This window comes from Aspergillus luchuensis, chromosome 4 (genome assembly GCF_016861625.1).
Source record: "Aspergillus luchuensis IFO 4308 DNA, chromosome 4, nearly complete sequence".
Taxonomy (NCBI): domain Eukaryota; kingdom Fungi; phylum Ascomycota; class Eurotiomycetes; order Eurotiales; family Aspergillaceae; genus Aspergillus; species Aspergillus luchuensis.
In genome coordinates, this window is record NC_054852.1 from 1,466,989 (window position 1) to 1,488,261 (window position 21,273).

General features: G+C 49.7%; 5 protein-coding genes across 5 annotated transcripts; 4 read left to right on the forward strand and 1 right to left on the reverse strand.

Moving 5' to 3' along the window:
* Nucleotides 1–567: 567 nt before the first annotated feature.
* On the forward strand, nt 568–1,970 carry AKAW2_40536S (60S ribosomal protein uL4; the record flags this gene model as incomplete). The annotated part of the gene is made up of 4 exons (XM_041688874.1): nt 568–731; nt 827–921; nt 999–1,149; nt 1,208–1,970. The coding sequence occupies 4 exons, from the start codon at nt 568–570 to the stop codon at nt 1,968–1,970; spliced, it is 1,173 nt and encodes a 390-aa protein (XP_041542616.1).
* A 5,128-nt stretch (nt 1,971–7,098) lies between these two features.
* Nucleotides 7,099–7,485, reverse strand: AKAW2_40537A (uncharacterized protein; the record flags this gene model as incomplete). Its single annotated transcript, XM_041688875.1, has 1 exon — nt 7,099–7,485. One exon carries the CDS (start codon nt 7,483–7,485, stop codon nt 7,099–7,101), a length of 387 nt encoding a protein of 128 aa, XP_041542617.1.
* A 3,799-nt stretch (nt 7,486–11,284) lies between these two features.
* AKAW2_40538S (uncharacterized protein) lies at nt 11,285–14,316 on the forward strand (the record flags this gene model as incomplete). The annotated part of the gene is made up of 3 exons (XM_041688876.1): nt 11,285–12,231; nt 12,302–13,220; nt 13,279–14,316. The coding sequence occupies 3 exons, from the start codon at nt 11,285–11,287 to the stop codon at nt 14,314–14,316; spliced, it is 2,904 nt and encodes a 967-aa protein (XP_041542618.1).
* Nucleotides 14,317–15,389: 1,073 nt separating this feature from the next.
* AKAW2_40539S (J domain-containing protein) lies at nt 15,390–17,831 on the forward strand (the record flags this gene model as incomplete). The annotated part of the gene is made up of 4 exons (XM_041688877.1): nt 15,390–15,824; nt 15,916–16,251; nt 16,308–17,627; nt 17,688–17,831. The coding sequence occupies 4 exons, from the start codon at nt 15,390–15,392 to the stop codon at nt 17,829–17,831; spliced, it is 2,235 nt and encodes a 744-aa protein (XP_041542619.1).
* A 530-nt stretch (nt 17,832–18,361) lies between these two features.
* On the forward strand, nt 18,362–20,268 carry PRP45 (SKIP/SNW domain-containing protein; the record flags this gene model as incomplete). Its single annotated transcript, XM_041688880.1, has 3 exons — nt 18,362–18,508; nt 18,614–20,041; nt 20,101–20,268. The coding sequence occupies 3 exons, from the start codon at nt 18,362–18,364 to the stop codon at nt 20,266–20,268; spliced, it is 1,743 nt and encodes a 580-aa protein (XP_041542620.1).
* Between the last annotated feature and the right edge of the window lie 1,005 nt (nt 20,269–21,273).

Below are 21,273 nucleotides of genomic sequence, written 5' to 3' on the forward strand. Positions count from 1 at the left end.
TTGCACAAGGCGTAGTGCTCGGACCCTTTTGAGATTTCCTGTTTACCTTCTTGTACCATTTGCAGTAGAGAGGATCCTAAATGAAATTAACGTTGGCCAACGATTTTTTCCGCTTTAGACTGTAGTATTTTTTTTTTCTTTTTCTTTGTTCATTAATCATAATTGTAGACTTGTAGAGTGTAATTGCATAGATGGTGTTCTGGGCGTCAGCTGATCTCTTGTGGCGATATTATTACAGACAGGACTTTGTATGGCTAGACTTGACATCAATGAAAATTGAATTTCCAATTAAGTCACACTAGATAATGTTATGATGTAGTTGGTAGTGTTTTGTGTATCGCTCTCAACATTCTCCGCGAGACTACATTGATGCCAAAGAGACAAGGAGAAATTGCATGTATGAAGGGTAGATCCAAGCACATAAGGTATAACCGCGGTTCCCCATATCGATAAGATCAGTTCCGCCTCAGGCATCAATACCCGCCCAAAACGGCAACAGGGCTAGGGCTTTGCCGCACCCACGACGGGCGGGTGAGACTAAGCGAAAATTTGCGCGCTCATCTTGAGATGCTCGATCTCCAACCTCGAACGACGACAACGACCACCCTACCGTCGACAAAAATGGCGTCTCGTCCTACCGTCACCATCGCCGGCGCTGATGGCAAGCCCACGGGGGCTACCTACCCCCTCCCGGCTGTTTTCGCCTCCCCCATCCGTCTTGATGTTGTCCAGTATGTTTCAGCCTTTTACGACGAAAAATCGACTCGCTGGGAGAAAGAATGAGAATGCGGAGGAAATTCGATGGCTGACGGATTTCGATTTACAGGCAGGTGCACACCGGTATGGCCAAGAACAAGAGACAGCCCTACGCTGTGAGCGAGAAGGCTGGTGAACAGACCTCTGCTGAGTCCTGGGGTACCGGTATGTGCACAAATTTGAAGGAATTGCCAAGAAATTGCAGGAGAATCGGGATGACTGATGGATGTGAATAACTTCAGGTCGCGCTGTCGCTCGTATCCCCCGTGTCTCCGGTGGTGGTACTCACCGTGCCGGTCAGGCCGCTTTCGGTAACCAGTGCCGTTCCGGTCGTATGTTCGCCCCTACCAAGGTCTGGCGCAAGTGGCACCAGAAGGTCAACGTTGGCCAGAGGTATGATGAGATTCCGACCGATGAGGCAGAAGGAGAGGAACTAATGGGTGTTATTTAGACGTTTCGCTACTGCCTCTGCCCTCGCTGCTTCTTCCGTTCCTTCTCTTCTGTTCGCTCGCGGTCACCGCGTTGCCAACGTTCCTGAGGTCCCTCTGGTCGTTGACTCCAAGACCTTCGAGAACTCCGCTGTTACCAAGACCAAGGCCGCCGTTGCCCTCCTCCAGGCCGTCGGTGCCGGTGCCGACCTCGTCAAGGTCCAGAAGTCCCGCAAGATGCGTGCCGGTAAGGGTAAGCTGAGGAACCGCCGCTTCCGCCAGCGCCGCGGTCCTCTGGTTGTCTACAACCCCGAGGTTGATGGCAAGGACCTTGTCCGTGCCTTCCGCAACATCCCCGGTGTTGAGACCTCCTCCGTCTTCTCCCTCAACCTCCTCCAGCTCGCCCCCGGTGGTCACCTCGGTCGCTTCATCGTCTGGTCCTCCGCTGCTTTCGAGGCCCTCGACAAGGTCTACGGCACCACCACCACCGCCTCCGCCCTCAAGAAGGACTACCTCCTTCCCCAGAACGTTGTTGCCAACGCCGACCTGGCCCGTCTCATCAACTCTTCTGAGATCCAGTCCGTCCTCCGCGCCCCCAAGGGTGAGGCTCGCACCAAGCGCACCAACATCCAGAAGAAGAACCCTCTCCGCAACAAGCAGGTCATGCTCCGTCTCAACCCTTACGCTGCTGCTTTCTCCAAGGAGAAGCTCGGCCAGCAGGCCGTTGAGTCTGCTAAGCCCGAGCGCGCTTCCAAGGACTTCCTCAACACCCTCTACGAGGCGTAAGTTAGAGGTCCGGGGTTTCACGCTGGGAAGGTATGATATGAGATTGTTTTCGGTTTAAAAGGTAGCACCAATGAACAGGTTCGCAATACCCATAATGAATTAGTAGTTTTTTTCAGTAGCTTTCCAGTAGATGCTTCTGACGTAGTGCTTGTACACCTGACATGTTTCTGAGATTAAAAAATCGACTACATTGATGTGCTCGGTATCTGTTATACTTCCAACCCGCTATCCATACACTTTTAAGTCCAGTTCAACAGAAGAAAAACAAAAGCATTGACCTGATACCCATCAATTCATTCTGCACTGCAGAGTATGGCCCAACAAACAATCAGCAGTGCATAGTCTCCTATACAGTACCCAGAAATACACCTGTCAATCACTCAAATCCCCATATTTGGTCAATTATCAAATCCGACCAACCCAGCTTGCCATCTATACCTACCCCTGCTATAACCCAGGATGACCAGCCCAACCCAATCACAAACAAGCAAACATGTGAACACCTATGCCACACTACTTGGTTCCCTAGTTACTATCGCCGAATTGACCCGAGGATTGACTCCTGTTTGTTATTTTGCTGACTACAGGGGTAGAATGGATAGTAAGTACTATGTAGGTAATTGGGATTTGGTACAGCTGGGAGGTACTTTCACATGATAATGTGAACCACAAGTGAACAGTTACCAGTGAGTTAGTTACCTTTACTAACCATTATCAACACGGTAGTACCTAGTATCCAATCAATTACTAACTCTCTTTACTGTACTACACTTCCATCCGAAGATATCGCTAACCAGTGACATCAAGCGACTAAAATAATACGTAAGTAGTCAATAGTTAGCTGTCGGTTCGGGACTTGCATCGGGATATTTAAGAATACCCACATCACTTACTGACTGCAACTACTGTCTAGACGAACGGACACGGACCTTTTAAAAAAGTTAGTTAGTTAGTTAGTTAGTAGTTCTGCTTAACTAAGGTGGCTATGATGTTTTGCTGTAGCCTGCGTCAATCAACTACTACTACTACTACTACTACTACTACTACTACTACTACTAAGCTATATTAGTAGAAAGTCAAATACAAGACAGTCCAAAGTTTATATATATTATTTTGAAACCGATGGAGCAGAAGCAGCAGCATCATGCCACCCGTGACAATTCCTCATGGTGGGTTTACTTTTAGTAGTTAGGTATTACTCACATTACCCCTATTAGTAGGACATGCCAGGTGGTAGTTGTTAGGTATAATGGGCATTATGATGATACCGTAGTTTAACTATCCGTGTACCACTACCACTACAATGCACACACAACAATAACTACTTAAGTATACATATGTACTCACGTACAATAAATATATATATACTACCCTCAACCCCAGCAATAACTTGGTAATAGTTTATCCAAATTACCCAGGCTCCTCAAGATACTAATAAATTATCTCCTTTGTTATCCCCAACTTCACAAGAGGAAACTAACACTGGTCGCAACTACTACCCGAACTTACTAACTAACGCACTTTTAGTACGGAGTCAATGCCTTAGATCCTACCTCTCAACTAGTAACTACAAACTACTACTGCAACTTCATTACCTCCCAACAAATCATATCTCGTATGTGCATTTGCGCAGATGGGTTAGTCTCGTGCTTTTGTTCGACAGGGGGGTGGGGTGTGGAATTCATCTTCCTTGCCTTCCTTCCTTCCTTCTGACTACTCCGTTGGTCCGTCGGTGGTGTGTGTGCCTTTTGGTCGGAGGTCGGAAGTTATCTAGGGCGACAATTAACTACTAGTAACTGTATCTATCTAGTATCTACCCTAGTGTTTGGTTTGGTTTACTTCTGGTGGGATGGGATGGATGGATGGATGGATGGATAGATGAGCCCGGTTAGATCCGAAATGAACTTACAAGTGCTGTGCTTATTACTAAGTTATCTAATATACTATCCTGGTTATTAGTAGTGCTTGTATTTTTATTATTATTATTATGATAATTTGGAGGGTTATTGTAAGGTGTGATTTGGTCGGTATTGACTATCTAATAGTAGTGGTGGTAGTAGTATTGTCTTAATACCATTACTTAGGCATTATTCCATTAGTGAAGGACATAAGATAGGTACGTAGTACTAATAATTATGAATATAAATATGTATGAACATATCATCATGACGGGGTCTAGATATCTGTCCATATCCACACCCCTCGGTCGGTACATACTACTTAGGTACGTACTACGGTAGAAAAATGATACCTGAAACTGCAGATCGAACTGACACGCAATATTTTAATAAGGAAATGAAAAATATAAAAAAATAATATAATATAATAGGAACACAGAGAAGAGCCACATTTATGACTCTATGACATAGTTCAATACATACTAGGCTACGGATGAAGAACCAAAAACCGATAAGGATCATCAAACACAAAACAAAACAAAGAAGAAGAAGAAAAAAAAAGACTCATCGGCATTTGACCTGATACCGGCAAATAGAGGGAAAAAAAAAAGTTCAGTCAACTTTCTTTTCCTCGGGGCCCGCGGTGACCCTCCCTCTCTCTCTCCACTTTCCACTTTTCACTACGTATATAGTAAGTATTAGGTAGTATTTATCTATCTATCTACTTATGGTGTGAGTTGCGAGGTAAATATGAGTAAGCAAGTAAGTAAGTGTCAAGTCAGTCACACGTAAAGGGTACGGGTATGTATGTGTGTGTGTGTTTCACAAGCTTGCTTGCTTGCTTGTTTGATTTGAATCCCGCTCGGCTTTTCCGCGATTTTCACCAAACTCATTTTTTTGACCGGGGGGGAGGTGCGTGCCAAGCCCCTCTGTTACGTATGTTAGTGGTTCGGCTCGGTCCACACTTTTGTTTCTCTTACTCTTTCTTCTTCCTATTCTTCTTTTTCGTTCTCGTAGAAGGGGGGGAGCTCAGGGGATACGAGGGGGTTATTATATCTTAGTTATTTTTTTCATGTTTATATTAGCTTGAAGGATGGAATTGACTTTCACATGCTAATTGGGGGTTGTTTGTATATAGTTGGTATAAATGTATTGCGGGACTTCCGGATAATTAGTGTAGGCTTAGGTTTCTTATTATGGCTCTTATTATATTATTTTATATTATAACGTAGTATCGGGGCAATATTATTATTCCTGTGGTGCGCTTATATTGCCTTTCTAAGTTCTTGTAGGTAGATACACACCTGAGGGAAAGATCGCTTCAATATACTCGGTTGAGTGTAGTTCAGGGACGACCTTCCGAACTTTTCCCTTCATTTATCATTCGATTGAGTAGTATCCCCGGAAGAGAACCTAACTTTAGCACTTCCGGCCGAGCACAGTACACCTTGTACTTCGTACTTTGTGTCATGATCTCTCAGGGATGATGGATGGCGTGGATAGTATCTTAGCTTCTCCCGGTCCATGCTTCCTCTGATAGCCGAGGTGGTCGACCCTTTTTTTTTTTCCCTTCTTCTTTTTATTTCTCAAATTTTACCTTTGGCCAACTTTCAAGGGCCCGTAGTTCGTGGGATTCCCAGTCAGCATAACTTGAAACTCACACCTTGTCGACCGATTCGGTTTAACTTCCGGAGTGATTGAGCAAGCGAGCCTTCATGATTCAGGACGACCGACACGCTACCATGGACTATTGATCCTCAACGACCCCCACCTCATCCCACTTTGGCGCCGCGGCTACAACAAGCTTTTGGGCTAAAACCGTCGCCTGCAGCCCGTGATGTGATGGTCGGGGTGGCAATATCAATAGCATATATCGGGTATACGTACCTGTGATGCAGCTCGCACTGCTTGCCTACTATTAGCGTAGCGGTTGCGTCGCTGCCGGGGTGTTTTGCATACTGGGTGGTAATGATGATAGATGAATGGGGAGGGGAGTGGGATCGACGGACGGGTTTTGTCGGGTGGAGTGGATATGTCTTCGGCCGGAGATGGCGCCTGCGAAGTTGGAGTAAGTAGTATCTAAATTCTTAAGTAGTTAGACTAGTATCTGTCTGGTTCGGTGTTATTATTAGTTGATAATGAATCGAATAATGCAACCTCACATTGCATAGTTTGCCTGCCAAAAAGGATTGACCGACGGACGGACACAATTGCTGAATGTAATTGATGCGATATTTATTCGGTCTTGAGACACCAATATGCAACGACACAAGCACACTGTCTCACCCCCTCCGGCGCTAGTTGATCCTATCGGAGAAGACCCAGGGGGTTCCGGATATGGACTCCGACCATTACGGCCGGTCGCTGAACAGAGAGCATCCTCCGTCCCTCTGGACTGGTCCTTGTTTAGCCCTAGTGCCACCCTCCTCCTCTCCCTTCCCCCTTCGTTGTTGGGTGTACGGGCAAGATGGCCGTGGCGAATGTGACGGCGGAGATTGGCATTACAGATGTGGCAGATCCTGGTGCCGAAGGATGCCGGTGAGACACTAGAACTTTAGGGTGCAGGACGTTGGAGTCGGTTATTTAGCCCACAGACCAAACCAGTAAACCACAGTATATCTTAACAGACTACTGTTGGGTAATTGTGAGCTCTCCGATGATAACCACCACCCTGTCGGGGCAAACTACCGTGCCCTCTGCCTTATGGCTATATTTCCGTCCGTTATTCCGCTACTAGCTCATATATCAGGCGGGAGGTCAGGGCGAGAGCACGGTTGCTGTCATCCTTTAAGGGAACCAATATGAGATGCGTCGTGGGGAGGGGAAGTCTCCCGTCCACATCCCATCTGTTGCGACTCGCGAGTTACTTCGTCCATAGTATCATCCTTGAGGGATGAGAAGGCCCTAGCAAGTTTTTACTTGCATCGGAATGCTGGAACGCCCGGCAAGCCCGCCCAATCTCGGGTTATGTTCGGGAAAACACAGATCTGATCTAATCGCACCAATCAGTGGGTGATGCCGCGGGTTTTTCCAGCACTGGGCGTTCGGCATATGAATGAGTAGGGTGTCAGTAATTGGAGTAGGCAATCTCAAGGCAACCCGTTTAGATTATTGCCCGTGATTTCTCAATTGATTAAATTTATTTTACCCCCTCCTTCTTACTTCATTTCCGGTTGGCGCCAACTGTGGGATCGGTGGGCGAGATCGTATGATAGTACTTTAGACTTTGCTTAGCACGGCCGTAGGGTGAGAGCCTCCGGCCCACTGTTGGAGGGGTGGGATTGGCTTTTCAAGAGGCCATCCGTGTTCCTGGCTGGGTGTTGTCGATGCTGAAGATGACAGAAAGTCTGCAATACATCTCTTGAGATACGGGAAACAAATGACTCGTCAACATTCCCCATGGCCTTCGGGATAGGTTTTCCGCGAATAAAAATTGCTATCCAGTCAGTCGAGGCTGGACCGTCAAGCTGTCTGCTACACACTTGACGGTGCAGATCGGATCGCCCGAAGATGAGACAAATCCGACATCCCTCCTTGGACCAAACGGGCGTTGTTCCCGGCGGGCCACAAACCGTTACAGGAGACACCAAACTCAAAATTCCAGTCAGCAGCAGCATCAAAGCAGCCTATCCAGCCAAACGCATCGATATTAGCCGCCCCAGCGACAAGACTAACACGGAATAGAAAAAGAAAAAAAAAAACATAAGAAAAAAAAAATCCAATCAAATTAAACCATAACAGAAAAGAAGAAAGAAAGAAAGACTCACTACTCAGGTCAGAAAAATGAAAAACCGTGGCCCTCCGGCTCGCAGACCCTCATCTGTCCGTTTTCCGGATACGCCCAGTCCACTTGGTTTGCTAGTCCCCACGAATGACAGGCTCGCGATCCTCGATGGGCTGAGGGACTGCTGCGAACTTGGGAGGCTGTTCCTTGCACCCTCCCCTGGGCGTTGCTTCTCATCTTTTTCCCGGCTTGGAGTCAATGCTCCACTCGCGTAAGGACGGACTACGGAGGTTTCCGTACCGGCCACTAGCCAAACGATAAGCTGGTGGATTTTGAGCCCTCGGGGGAGTCGCAGTGCATGCTCACCCTGGCTGGCTGTGGGAGTCTGTAGTGGTCTCTCTCCTGAACACACTGATGAGGTTGTTCGTCCGAGTTTGGTCAGTCCGGCCGAAACAAGTCGGCATATCCAGTGGCCCTCTCGGACGGGGGATTTCTTTCTTGTTGCCAGCCTGGCTCTTTCCTTCATGTGCGGATCTTTTTCTTTTTCTCACTTTCTGTTTTGAATTTTTCATTTGATTTTCAATTTATTTTATTTGTCCTCTTTTGTTTTTTTTATTTTTTTGTTTTTACTATGGTAATTGATTAACCATTGCCCACCACCTCTTCTCTTTCTCTCCTCTTACCGGCCCCCCTAATTAGGGCGATGACCTGCCAAGTGTGCACTATGTCGGGGGTTGGCAGCTTTCATAGGGCCCAAAATCCAGTCTTTCCGCGCTGGCCTTCTCTTGCATTCCGAGTATGGGAACGGACGACTAAGTAGTGATGAGCCTCGCAAGTTGCTGCACACCATGATGACTACAACGGCAAGAGATAACTACTTAGTAAGAAGGAACAGACGCATTGTCCCGATCAAACGAAACAAGGTTAATTGCAACTGCCGTTCCGAAAAGATTGTGCTTGTCCCGTGGTCGGTGGTCGCATGAGCGTCTCCTACCCATGACTAACGGCTGGAGCTGGCAATGGATCGTTCCGAACACCAACGAGGATCCTCCTGCGGGGCGTCGGGTTGGAAAACCTAATCATGCCCATATTAAAACAGATTCAAAGCCGGCCAGTGTCAATAAGGAGAGAAAACCTGCCACCCACAGCTATCCTCCCAAAGACCAGATTGAGAAAGGATGCCGGAGAGTCTGACGATATCTAATGCCGACCCGTTCCAAAGTCTAAATGCCACCTTGCTCCTCCATGGCATGATTACGCTGGAGATGAGGACAAGGAGGCGGCGATGATGATGATGATGATGATGATGATGATGATGAATCTAGATTATCAACTAGTAATGAAGGACTCTCGGTAGATTTGATCTCAGCCGGCACCTAATATGAACCGCGCCCGGTGGCAGTATTCTTTTGATATACCCGGGCCGGCCATGACGACTGTCGACACACTGCCAGGGAGGATCTATCTAACTACGTACCATCTATGGAAAGGTGAATAAACTGGATGTAATCAATAATTGCCCGATGGATGGACGGACGCTTTCGCGTCTCCATTGGGAGTGGAGCTGGTCGAAGCTGAACCGAGGATGCAACTGAAAGTGAATGCCGAAGGGGACAGAGGGAAGAGGAGACTTCCGGCCCGCAGTAAGAATAGTTCGATAGTAGGGTGTATACTACTCTGGGATAAAGTAAACACGATCCAGAGCATCTAGACTATCTAAGATGCCAGATAGTACGGGTTGATTGGGTGGGTTGGGGAGGGCCTCCGTTAAACCGGAACTGTTGCGAAAAGTGGACTGGCAAGCGTTGGACTAAACCAGGCTGGAATTGTGAATCAGGCTTCGTTCTCTCTGTGTGTGATCATCCTGATCTGGATCGGTCATAAGTTGCCTTTCCATTAAAATATGCTCACTTGCTGAGCTTGGATGGCAGATTGAAAGGATCCTCAGCTAGACGGCCAGGCACTGACTGGATGATCGTATTATCCTCTCTGCTCTTCTTCTTCTTCTACTACTACTTCTTCTCTCTTTCTTGTCTCGCTCCTACTCAACCGACTCCTCCCTCTTATTCCTCCTGATCCCCTTTCTTCGTTCTCTCGTTCCTTTTCTCTGCTTTCTGCCCCCCTTTGATTCCCACTCATTCCAGGGACCGTGATTCTTATTACTATTCAAAAATCCCCGATCCTCCCCGCTCTAAATTAATCCCAGCGTGTCCCTCCTTTGAACCTGGCGTCTCCGCCCCTCAACCCTACTACTACTTCTACTTTACTACTACAGTCCTTAGCACCGGCCAAAACTGACAGGGGCATTCCCACCTTGGCCTCGACTAAGCAACAGCGCTATTTAACCACAATTGCTCCATCCTCATCCTATCCAGTGCCCCGCGCTATCAGGCCTTTTTGTTTTTGTTTTTATTTTTTTTTTCTCTCATTTGTGCAAACTGGCTGTCTAGCTCAGGGCCCAATATTATTTTTTCCCTTTCTACTCCTCATTAGTGGCAGGAGCTGTTCGGCCAACATCAGGCCAGCTTGACCACTGACCACTGATCCACTGAACCAACCAAATTACCTCGGAGCGGCTCTTGCAGGGTGAGTTAGTTGATATTACTACTACACTCCCAAGAGATCTGTAATTTGGGCGGTTGTATTCCGGGCCTGCTGGTTAGTTGTTTATAATTCTTGGCCTACCTGCACCCCCTGGGGGCACTATCAGCTCAGCAACAAACAGCCTGGTTTCCATGCTAGTGTTGTCGTGACTCTAAAACCCTGCCCTGCCACGGTCCTGCCATTGCACTCTTCCGCCCCCATCCTTCTCCCTGTCCCATCTGAAACGGAGACTGCTGCGCATCTCGGTTTTGTTGTCTGGTACACACAAAACCTACCTATCCCCTCTCAGCGAATCTGGTCTGGCGAGAACCCAACAGCATTGCAGATTACGGAGACTTTACTTTTCTGCATGGTTCTATGCATTTTGTGGCAAACATTGGACCTGTGAAGCGATACAGTCTTGGAATGGCGAGGTCGACCCGAATTACAAGCGTGTTACGGTCATTTGCGCCATGAGTATCATCCTTTAGATGCTTACCTTCGTTCTTCCCCCATTTACCCGCAACCAGTGCAGGGTAACTCGCAAGTGAGCCCGCTTGATGCGGACTTAATACTGTCATTGCAGAATCTCCATTCTTTGAACGCCTATATTCGAGTGTGTCATCTGTTTCAGCCCTTCAGCCCTCCAGCCCTCCAGCCCTTCCTGTTCTCACCTCCCCGGCCGGGCAGCGATCGACCTACTATTTACGGAGGGGCAATCGTGCTTCTCGAACGGCGAACCCAGAAACAAGCTCCAACACCAACATTTATTTTTCTCTTATTAGCATCAAATTTGTATTATTTGCTAGCCTGCTGACAGTAGTATCTCCTTTAATCTGAACGGCTGGAGGCAATTTGGTAGGTTGACACGCCTTTTTGGAAAACATCGAGTACGATGACGTGGTTGCTAATCCCCTTTCCATCTTGGTAGGCTCGCTTTCTACACTTCTCCTCTCCTGAAAGTACGAGGATTCACCAGTCAAAGCCAAGAAGCCGTTTCTGTAGGGGCTCTGCCTCGTTATCACAGGACCCGAGTCGCGGATTCTGATGCTGTCCGGCGGGATTTAGGTGCTATCCTCGAATAATTTTGGACACCATAGTCACCCACAATGTCTGCTTTCCCAGCGGGCTCCTTCAGCAACATGTCGCCTGCTATAGATTCCACGTCGCAGCGACAGTCTGATCGCCCAGCTGATCCTTCAGGGCCAGCATCCCACCCGTACCAACTTCCACCCCCTCGCACTTCCGCTCCCTTGCCTTTTGGGACAGCTCCGTTTCTACATCAACGCAACCAAGCAGAAGGTCGCGAGCTGGAAGAAACATCCCTGGGTCGCTCAAAGATTCCAGGCCAGCAGCAGATGGCCAATGAACAGCTTCCGCCAGTTAGCCAGTTGTTGACCCCCACAGCCCATCCAAGCCGTCCATCATCTCCCTACCAACCTCACCGATTTGGCATCTACACCCCCCCAAATGGCAGCACAGCATCACCGACACCGTTCCGACAGAGCGACTCTTTACCACGACCTAGCCTGCACGAAAGCCCTCGGGCTTATCCAGAAAATCTCCCGCATTCACATACCAGGAGTCTCCCACCCCTAGCCCATCTCTCCACACCCGGCCTAGCACGTGAAGGTCCGCTACATCCTATTCATACTGGATCTCCTGTACAAACCAGTCAAGCTGCATCGTATCCGTACTACGGTTTCAACTCTCCGGAAAAGGAGTATACCAGAGACTTTTCTCCCAGTGAGACTCCCGATTCTGCAGCAACAAACAACCCCTCTCACACATCCAATGTGCGTTCTCATGTGGTGGATGAGAGATATGTGGAGGGCGAAGGTCTCTGCTACATATACGCAGACGGTTCGCATTGTCCCAAGATTATCGACGGAGTTCCGGTCAATGCAAATTGGGGGATCACCAAAGCCGGCAAACCGAGGAAGCGACTCGCGCAGGCCTGTTTAACCTGCAGAGAAAAGAAAATCAAATGCCAACCGAATCTTCCTAAATGCGACCAATGTCAGAAGTCCGGGAGGGAATGCAGATTCGAAAGCGCGTAAGTCTTTGGCAATGGTGCCTTGACGACCCTTGGTAAAGTGACTAACCTGTCTTGGTTTTGACACTAGTCCCCGCGGCCATCGTGCGGCCCTAAAGGCGACACAACTTGCGAGTCGATACGAACCACGAGAGAGCCTCCCCCCTGGCAGCTATGCTTATGGCACAGCATCCCAGTCCCCGTACTCTGCGATCCGGGCTTCGGAGAGTTCGGCCTCCCTCCCGAACACCAGTTCTCAATCGCCGAGATCTGAAGTATCGATGTTGACACCCTCCGCCATGGAAGGCCCCCAAGATAGTGTAATGGACCACGAGCAGTTCAGGCTCAGAATGCCGGGTCATGGTCGGCTATCCATTGGAGCGGAGGACACTGCTAGACGCCTAGCCGATGACGTTTCGCTTGGGTCTCATGACTACTCCGACATCCTCATGGAGATGAAGGATCTGGACCCTCAAGACCCTCTCGTATCCGACTGGCATACAGATCCGTTCGAGGCAGACCCAGAGGCCGCAGTTCATTATGTGGAGAGCTATTTCACCCATGTGAACGACCGCCTGTACTACATGTTCCCGCGGAAACGGTTTCTTTTGTGGCTGCGGTCGTGCAATACCAAGACCTCAGATGATACTATGCTGCTGTACTCGATGATGACGCTCGGGGCGGTATTTTCCGATCGGCCCGACAAGGTGACGGCGCTCAAGAGGTATTCACGCACGGCTCGGTATGCCGTTGAACACAGTCGACACGCCCTGACTCTGCAGCTTGCTCAAAGCCGCATCATCGTCGGCCTTTGGTACTACGCCATAGGTTCCTTGGTGCCCGCCTGGGATGCAATTGGGTCGGCGGTTCGGACAGTGTGCGGACTCCGGTATAATGTTGAGTCGGGTGGGGTCATTGTCGACCAAAGCCGGCCCTGCGAATATGGCTTGCATCCCCAGGCGCTGATCGAGTGTCGCAGGCGGACTTTTTGGGTCGCTTACCTCATGGACGTGAGTAGCTCAAGACATTTCCCGCTGTTCATTAGGCTCCGACTAATCATCCTGCTAGCGCATGACTTGTTTCTATACGCCCTCCTCGACTTTCATCTCCGCCCAAGCGGCCTATCTGAGACTCCCTTGCCGGGAAGAAGTATACGAGGCGCAGGAGTATACTACCGTGCCCTATTTCCAAAGCTTCCTCAATCAAGTACCAGCATCGCCCGAGAATGATAACGCCAGTTTGAGTGCTATGGCATTGCAAGTTGAGATCTTGTCACTTTGGGGAGACGTATCTGACCACGTTTTCCGATTGTCCTTGGTGCCAGCCGAGGCATACAATCAGCTCTTCGAGGAATTCTACGTGAAGGTGGCCGGACGCGTCGATGAATGGGTCGCACGGCTCCCCGATCATCTGACCTTCTCGGCTGTGAATATGGAACGAAGCATCCGAACAAAGAAAGCGGATGCGTTCATGTCAATCCATCTACTTTATCATGCAACTCTGATGGCGCTGAATCGGTATGCTCGATACCAAAACATCCGCGCGGAAATCATAGAGCGACATATCCGCACCACGCGGACCCATGCAGTAGAGATTCTCCAGATCTCGCTCACCCTCATGCGTTGTGCTGCAGACTATGAGCCGTCTCGTATCGTTCTGGAGCCGGGAACGGCGCGAGGAACCATTCTGAACCCCTTCCTCGGATACGTGATTGTGTCAGCGACAGATGTCCTCAGTGCGGCTGGACTGATGACTGATTTGCCGGAGAGTGTGAATCTGATCCGTGGGGCCTTGGAGGCTGTGCGAGAGCTGGCGCGCTTCTGGGGCGGTGCCATGCCCCTGGCGACGTTAATAGAAAAGCGTCTAGAAGCTATGAATGAAAGTCTGCAGCAACAGGCTGGTTCCGACCGGAAGGCGGCGTTTTTCGTGCACGGCCCGTCGCTGGATAGCCAGGTGCGCGCAGGAGTGCAGCAGCAGCCAGATTTGGCGACGAACGAAGACCTAATGTATGGCGGTCTCCCCCGGGAGCAATTGTTCGGCGCACTGGGAGCGGGCGACGTTCCCTTCTCGGATGAGACGGTCCTTTGGATTAGAGAGAGGAGCTGATAGCTCTCCTACCCCTTGTTGGGATGTAACTTTTTTTTGCATTATGAGCGGATATAAAAAAGCTGTTGCAGTTGTGTTTTAGCAGGTTATACCCGGGAGGCTTGTTTGGCTTGAGTTGTTGTTGTTGTTGTTGAATACATGTTGCGGTAGCCCCGATGGTATGTGGGCTTACTGCTCTTACAAATGATACGAGTGACGATGTTGCACATGGATTGTATATTAGAGTCGATATATTAGACGTTCCGGCAGGAGTCGTGAGTTTCAAACTAAGTTAAGCACCAGTTTCAGCATCGAAAGAGCTTACCAGATACTAGTTAGTAGTAAATGACGAGTCATGGCGAGTGTCCCACTTTGACACCGCATGAATCAGCTCGTGCTCGCCTGCCCGAATTAGGAAGTCGCCCAATCAGTCCACGGTAGTAAACAGTAGTTCCCCCCTTATGTTATTTTATGCCTTATCGGCGCTATGCTCGATCTCTCCCCGCCACAACGATCGAGCAGTTATCATCTAGTACTAAAGCTAACTCCCTTTCAATAACCAGTTTGACCCTTTCATCCATCCAAAAGGTCAGGGCCGCCAATGTGGTCGGTAAAACCCAGAGAAAAAGGGAGGGCGGACAGGAAGCTGAGGGAGGGAGTGGAAAGAACGCAAAAGAAGGGCTGACGGAATCGCCGAAACCGCCGACTTCGATTTTCCGACGTCATTCAAAATACGTGCGCCTTTCCTTTTCTTTCTTTTGCTTCCCCTTCAGCCAAACGCTTTGCGCATACAGGCGCCCCCTCATTAATTCACGTTCGCTTTATTTACAGGAAGGAATTAAAAGGGATTTCGAATCAGATCTTGTCTCACAATATGTCAACATGATTATTTAGAAGATTAAAAAACCGAACAGCCAGCTTTCCCCGCTTCACAACTACCTAGGTACTTACCTACTAGCTTCTTCGACAACCGCCCTCATAAACACGCGCGCGCGCGTGTATGCGCAGAATCCATACTTAATCAGCCGTGCTGCAGTGACAGCAACAGCGACAGCAACGACCTCACCAGCACCACCGAATAATAACGGATAACCATGGGTTCCAATCCACCACCACCACCCAAAGATCAGGATGAGGCCTCGTCTCCGCCCGAGGAACTTGATTACTATGCCATCCTTAATCTTCCGCGCTCTCCACCTCCCACGGAAGCTCAGATTCGGTCCGCGTACCGAACCCTCACGCTAAGTTTTCATCCGGATAAGCAGCCGGCGGAGTTGGCGGACTCTGCGCGACGACATTTCGATCGCATTCAGGAGGCATATGATACGTTGGTGGATCCGAAGAAGAGGGCTGTGTATGATGAATTGGGTGTGCAGGGGATGAAGCAGGAATGGGTGATTCTTAACAGGATCGCCAAGGATATGAGGGTCGGGGTGAGGGCCATGTCTGGGGAGGAGTTTCGGGGGTGGTTTTTGGAAGTAATGAAGAGGAGGGAGAGGGCTGTGGTGGAGGGGATGGTTGGGTCGAGGGTGAGTTTTTCTTTTATTACTCCCGTTCTCTGGTTTCATGAAGGGGAGTCATGCGATTTATGGTTGTGCTAATAAAATGCAAAATTTATAGGGCTCTATCACTATTGGGTTCGATGCCTCTAATGCCGTGTCCTACGATGAGGAGGAGGACGCCTTATATATTGAAATGCCGTCGCCGAGGCCCTCGAATTATGCACTGGGGTTCTCTTTCAAGGCGCCACTGCCGCGGTTGGGCTTTTTCCTGGGAAAGGAAGGCGAGGATGAGAATGAGAGTGAAAATGATGAGGGCCATGAAACGAGAAAACTGTTCAAGGAGTACGGTGAGGAAGCGGAGTTGACATTCAACGCGGGCATCTCGGGGGAGGTAGAGCAGATGCACCAGGAAGCCAACTTCAAATTCCCGGATGGCAGGAAAGAAACTCACCTTGTATGTTGACTGAGTGATGAAACTTTCCTTTGGGAAATTGCTGACGCTGTGTTTAGCTGCCGCTGCCGTATTTCTTGATCGCGAACCAGATTAATCTGGGAGTCGGGGCAAGCCAACTATTTGGGGGACCTTATAGTGTTAAGGGCCTCGCAAAACCCCCGTTTGCGTTCATGCAGAACTCCGTCATGAGTGTGAACGCTTCAGTGTTGCCACACCCATCGCTTGAGACAACCTGGACGAAGTCCTTCGTCCCTATCCCTGGCGCGAAACCCATCAGTGTGCAAGTCGATGTTGATTTTGATCGGTCGCCACAACGGGCGCCCCCTCGTTTTGCTTTGAAGGTTACCAGGCAGATTGGTGATAGGAGGTTCTTGGTAAGTAGCTGGTCAAGCGGCTCCTTACTCTGGCCGAAACCTTTCCGCCACTTCTTTTTACCCCTCATAGAGTTCGGGTTGAACGCCGACACTGCAATGTCCGTTCCTACTCATCCCAGCTTCTTCCAAATCGGCGTCGTCTCTCAGCCCAAGCGGCAGATTTCCCCAGCGGATGTCGAGGAAGAGATGGAGGGTGATGAGGAGGATGAAGAATTTGAAATGCTTCGCCGCCAGCAGCGCAAGGAAGTTGGAGCTGCCGAAGCTTGGCAGACGAATGTGACAGCTACTCCGATGCAAACTACATTGTCATTCGTTTATTCGCGCAATGTTTTCTCAGGAAAATCGGCCTACGAGCGTTTACGCTCGGAATGGAGCTCTGAGGGCCACCATTCTTTGCCGGAGGACAATGAGCCGCGATCTGTACGTGTTAATGTCGAGACTACCGTGGGGCTTGATTTGGCGCTTGGATGGCATATTGAGGGAACCCGCCAGGTTGGCGATTTCACTCGCATGGGTCTTGGTGTTGGTGTTCGAGATATGCAGGGCCTCGTCGTGACTGTATCCTGGAGCAGGCTGGGCCAGAAGATCAGGGTGCCCATATCTGTTATCCCATTTGGCCTTGTCGATGTGGATGTAGCTGCAATGGCTGTTATCTGCCCGTGGCTAGCGTACTGCGCGCTCGAATTTGGGTTTATCCGCCCAAGGGAAAGGAAGAGACATCGCCGGGCGATTGCCCGACGACAGAAGCAGCTGAGAAGGCTGGTGCCCAAGAAGCGGGCTGAGAGTCAAGAAGCCATCGAAATTATGACTGAGCAAGTACAGCGCCGACAGGCGAAAGAGGCTAAGCAGGGAGGTTTGGTCATCCTCCGGGCTGAGTACGGTTACTATCCTTCGAAGAAGGACAGGGAAAGTGGCCGAGGATTGGAAGTCACTGATGTTTCCATCCCGGTGGCTGCATTGGTTGACCACGGACAACTGGCCATCCCTAAGGAAATGGCCAAGGTGAGTTTATGATTTCCCTCTGCAGGCGATGCTAGCAGTGCTGATATGAGTTTGATGCAGTCCCATATCCTTGGATTCCACGACCCGGCTCCACTTCTGCCTAAGATGCTCAAGATATGGTATAATTACCATGGACGGGAGCATTACATTGAAGCAAAGGAAACCGAGGACATTTCTTGTCCTATGCGTTCGCATCTATTGTAACTGGGCATATCTATGTCTCCCTACTTTTCTTGATTTTGTATACATGCTGCACTACTAGCTTTTTGGCTCTCTCTCCATTCATCTTTGCATAAGGAAATGTGCACTATATCACATACTTCTTACCCTTTTGAATATCACCAGGCGTCTGAATCATATATTGCATGCATTTGTCAATACGTTCGTGTATGTTAGCGAGAGCATTGGACGAGGACTAATACATAAGGTCGAGCTCTGGTGGTCTTCCATGACACGGCGAGTCGACTCTCAACTTCACTCTCTACTCGAATATTTACCATATACCAATTTACCCACATCAACTCTATCCCTCATTACATTAGATTTATTCCAATAGACTACGAAACCAAGTACAAGTTATCAGCAACTAACTTCTAAGGCGGTGACCGTGCACGTGACCCGCCCGGTTCCCGCTGCGCCAAAAGAAGCCAAGCCCATCTTCACTCGCCATCGAAGAACCATTTCATCATATTCCTCCTCCACCAAACCTCTTCCCTCCCCCTCACAACTTCAGAATGGCATCCATAGCGGAGGGCCTATTCAAGTCTCTCCCCAAGCCGAAATACACCGGCGAGGAGGAAGAGCTACCCCAACATGCACAGCCCCGAGGTCCGCGGGTCGTAGGCCCGGGACAACTCGACGAAACACAGATTGTTCTCCGGGTGGGTAGCACCGCATCCATACAAGATCCAATCCACATAAAGCTTTAGCCCACCTTCACTACTATAACTCAATGCTAATGACTATAATTATTATGGTATTTACAGAGAACCGGCCCCCCTCCCTACCAGAACCGAGCCGGATGGCGGCCCCGCGCCCCCGAAGACTTTGGCGATGGCGGCGCGTTCCCCGAGATTTTAGTCGCGCAGTACCCCCTCGACATGGGCCGGAAGGGCACGTCCTCGACATCGAACGCGCTCGCCGTGCAAGTCGACGCTGAAGGAAAAGTCAAATACGATGCTATCGCGCGCCGCGGACACAGCGACAACCGGATCGTGCATGCCTCGTTTAAGGATCTGATTCCGCTGCGCCAGCGCGTCGACATGGGCGAGGTGTCGTTGGATCGGCCGTCGGAGGAAGAAGTCCAGGCGCAGATGGAGAAGACGAAGAACGCGCTCGCCAGTTTGGTGGAGGGTGCGGCGGCGGCGCAGAAGCCGAAGAACGTGAAGGGTGGACGCAGAGCGGAGCCTACGTTCGTGAGGTACACGCCGGCTAATCAGATGGGTGATACGTCGAAGAAGAATGATCGTATTATGAAGATCGTCGAGAGACAGCAGGATCCCATGGAGCCGCCGAAATTCAAGCATAAGAAGATCCCTCGTGGTCCGCCGTCGCCGCCTCCGCCGGTTATGCATTCGCCGCCGAGGAAGCTCACCGCTGAGGATCAGGAAGCGTGGAGGATTCCGCCGCCGGTGTCGAATTGGAAGAACCCCAAGGGTTACACGGTTCCGTTGGATAAGCGGTTGGCGGCAGATGGACGTGGACTGCAGGATGTGTCGATCAATGATAAGTTCGCGCAGTTTGCGGAGGCGCTGTTCACGGCGGATCGTCATGCTAGAGAGGAGGTCAGGCTGCGTGCTCAGATGCAGCAGAAGCTGGCGGAGAAGGAGAAGGCCCAGAAGGAGGAGCATCTGCGTGCGTTGGCGCAGAAGGCCCGCGAGGAGCGTGCAGCTGCTAGTAGCAGTCGGCGCGATTCTCGTGCTGGATCCCGCTCGCCTTCGCGCAGTGTCAGCCGCAGCCCGTCGCCGTACTCGGCTAGTGAGGATGAGGATGCTGCTCGGGATCGCGAGCGCATGCGTCGTGAGCGTCGTCAGGAGGCGGAGAGACAGCTCCGTCAGTCGCGGATGGGTACGGAGAGACGTATCCAGATGATGGCACGCGAGCAGAACCGGGATATTTCCGAGAAGGTGGCGCTGGGATTGGCCAAGCCGACGCAGGCATCCGAGTCGATGTATGACTCGCGTCTGTTTAATCAGACCAGCGGCATGGACTCGGGCTTTAACGAGGATAACCCGTACGACAAGCCGCTGTTTGCCGCGCAGGACGCCATTAACAGCATCTACCGTCCACGGGCGCAGGCTGATGACGATGACGGCGAAGGCGCCGAGGGTGAGATGAGCAAGATCCAGAAGCAGAATCGGTTCGAGGTGCTCGGTAGAGCGAAGGAAGGGTTCCGCGGTGCTGACATAGCTGAGGTATGCCCCTCCTACTTTTTCATCCAAGAAATAGACATATTCAACTGACACCTATCTAGGCTCGTGACGGCCCCGTGCAATTCGAAAAAGATACCACCGACCCCTTCGGCATCGACAGCATGATCGCCGACGTCACTAGCTCCGGTGCAGGCCAAAAGCGCTACGGTATCCAGGAAGTCGACCGTTCGGAACGGGGCTCCAAACGGGCGCGTGTCGATGATGATTAATTGTGTTGTTTGTGAATAACTATACCTTTATTATTTTTTACTACTTTAACATACGCGGGGTTAGATATTTACCTATACGTGCGCTGTGTCAACTGTACTCAATTCTTTGCTTTTGGGGGGTTTTTACTATGTGCATTGCTGCGGGCGTTGTGTGCGTGTTCACCGGTTTATACTCTCTTCTTTCGTTTTTAGTGTTGCAGAAGAGAAAATGCAAAAAGTGGTGATTTACTCTGTTCTCACTTATGATAGTCTGGCTGGGTTAGTGGAGTGGATGTGCTTGCTTATCATGGGTAAGTATGACCGAACTAGCAGTAGACTGACTGCCTGAAGATGTGCCATCCCCACCACACTACAACTACTAAACAAACTAATATAGATAGTAAGTAAGATAGTAAGTACGTATAAACCAAGACAAACTGCAATAGGACGGTAATTTACTCCGAAGATAGAAACCCTTTCCCCGTCTCCACAGCTTCTTCTTCAACTTGAATACTTCAGTGGTAGTGAATGATGTCTACCAAGTGGATACTTACTCAAGTTAAAAAAGACTTACAAGAACAAATTTATTCAATTCTTTTCTTGCCTTGTCTTGTCTTGCCATCCCGAATGAATCAAATCCCGATGTGCGGAATGACCCACATTGTCATTCATGTCAATCATCAATGTATGTATGTACTGCGGAGGGAGGGAAGTAGGAGAGGATTTGATCAGCATGTACGTGTACTGTTGATGGTGTGGTGTGAAGTCACCCGACTTGGGGTTGTAATTAGTGACTGACTGACTATACTTGGGATTAAAGTTAGTGACTTATTTACTAACTTACTGAAGAAAAACAGGGAAATGTATACGAGGATGATGATGATGATGATGGATGGGTATGCGATTATTTGAGTATGTAGTGTGTGTGTGTGTGTGTGTGTGTGTGTGTGTGCGTGTCTGTGTGTGTGTAGAGGAGGGAAGAGAATCTTGGAAGTTGCGGATCAAGTGATTTGGATGTGGGTTCTT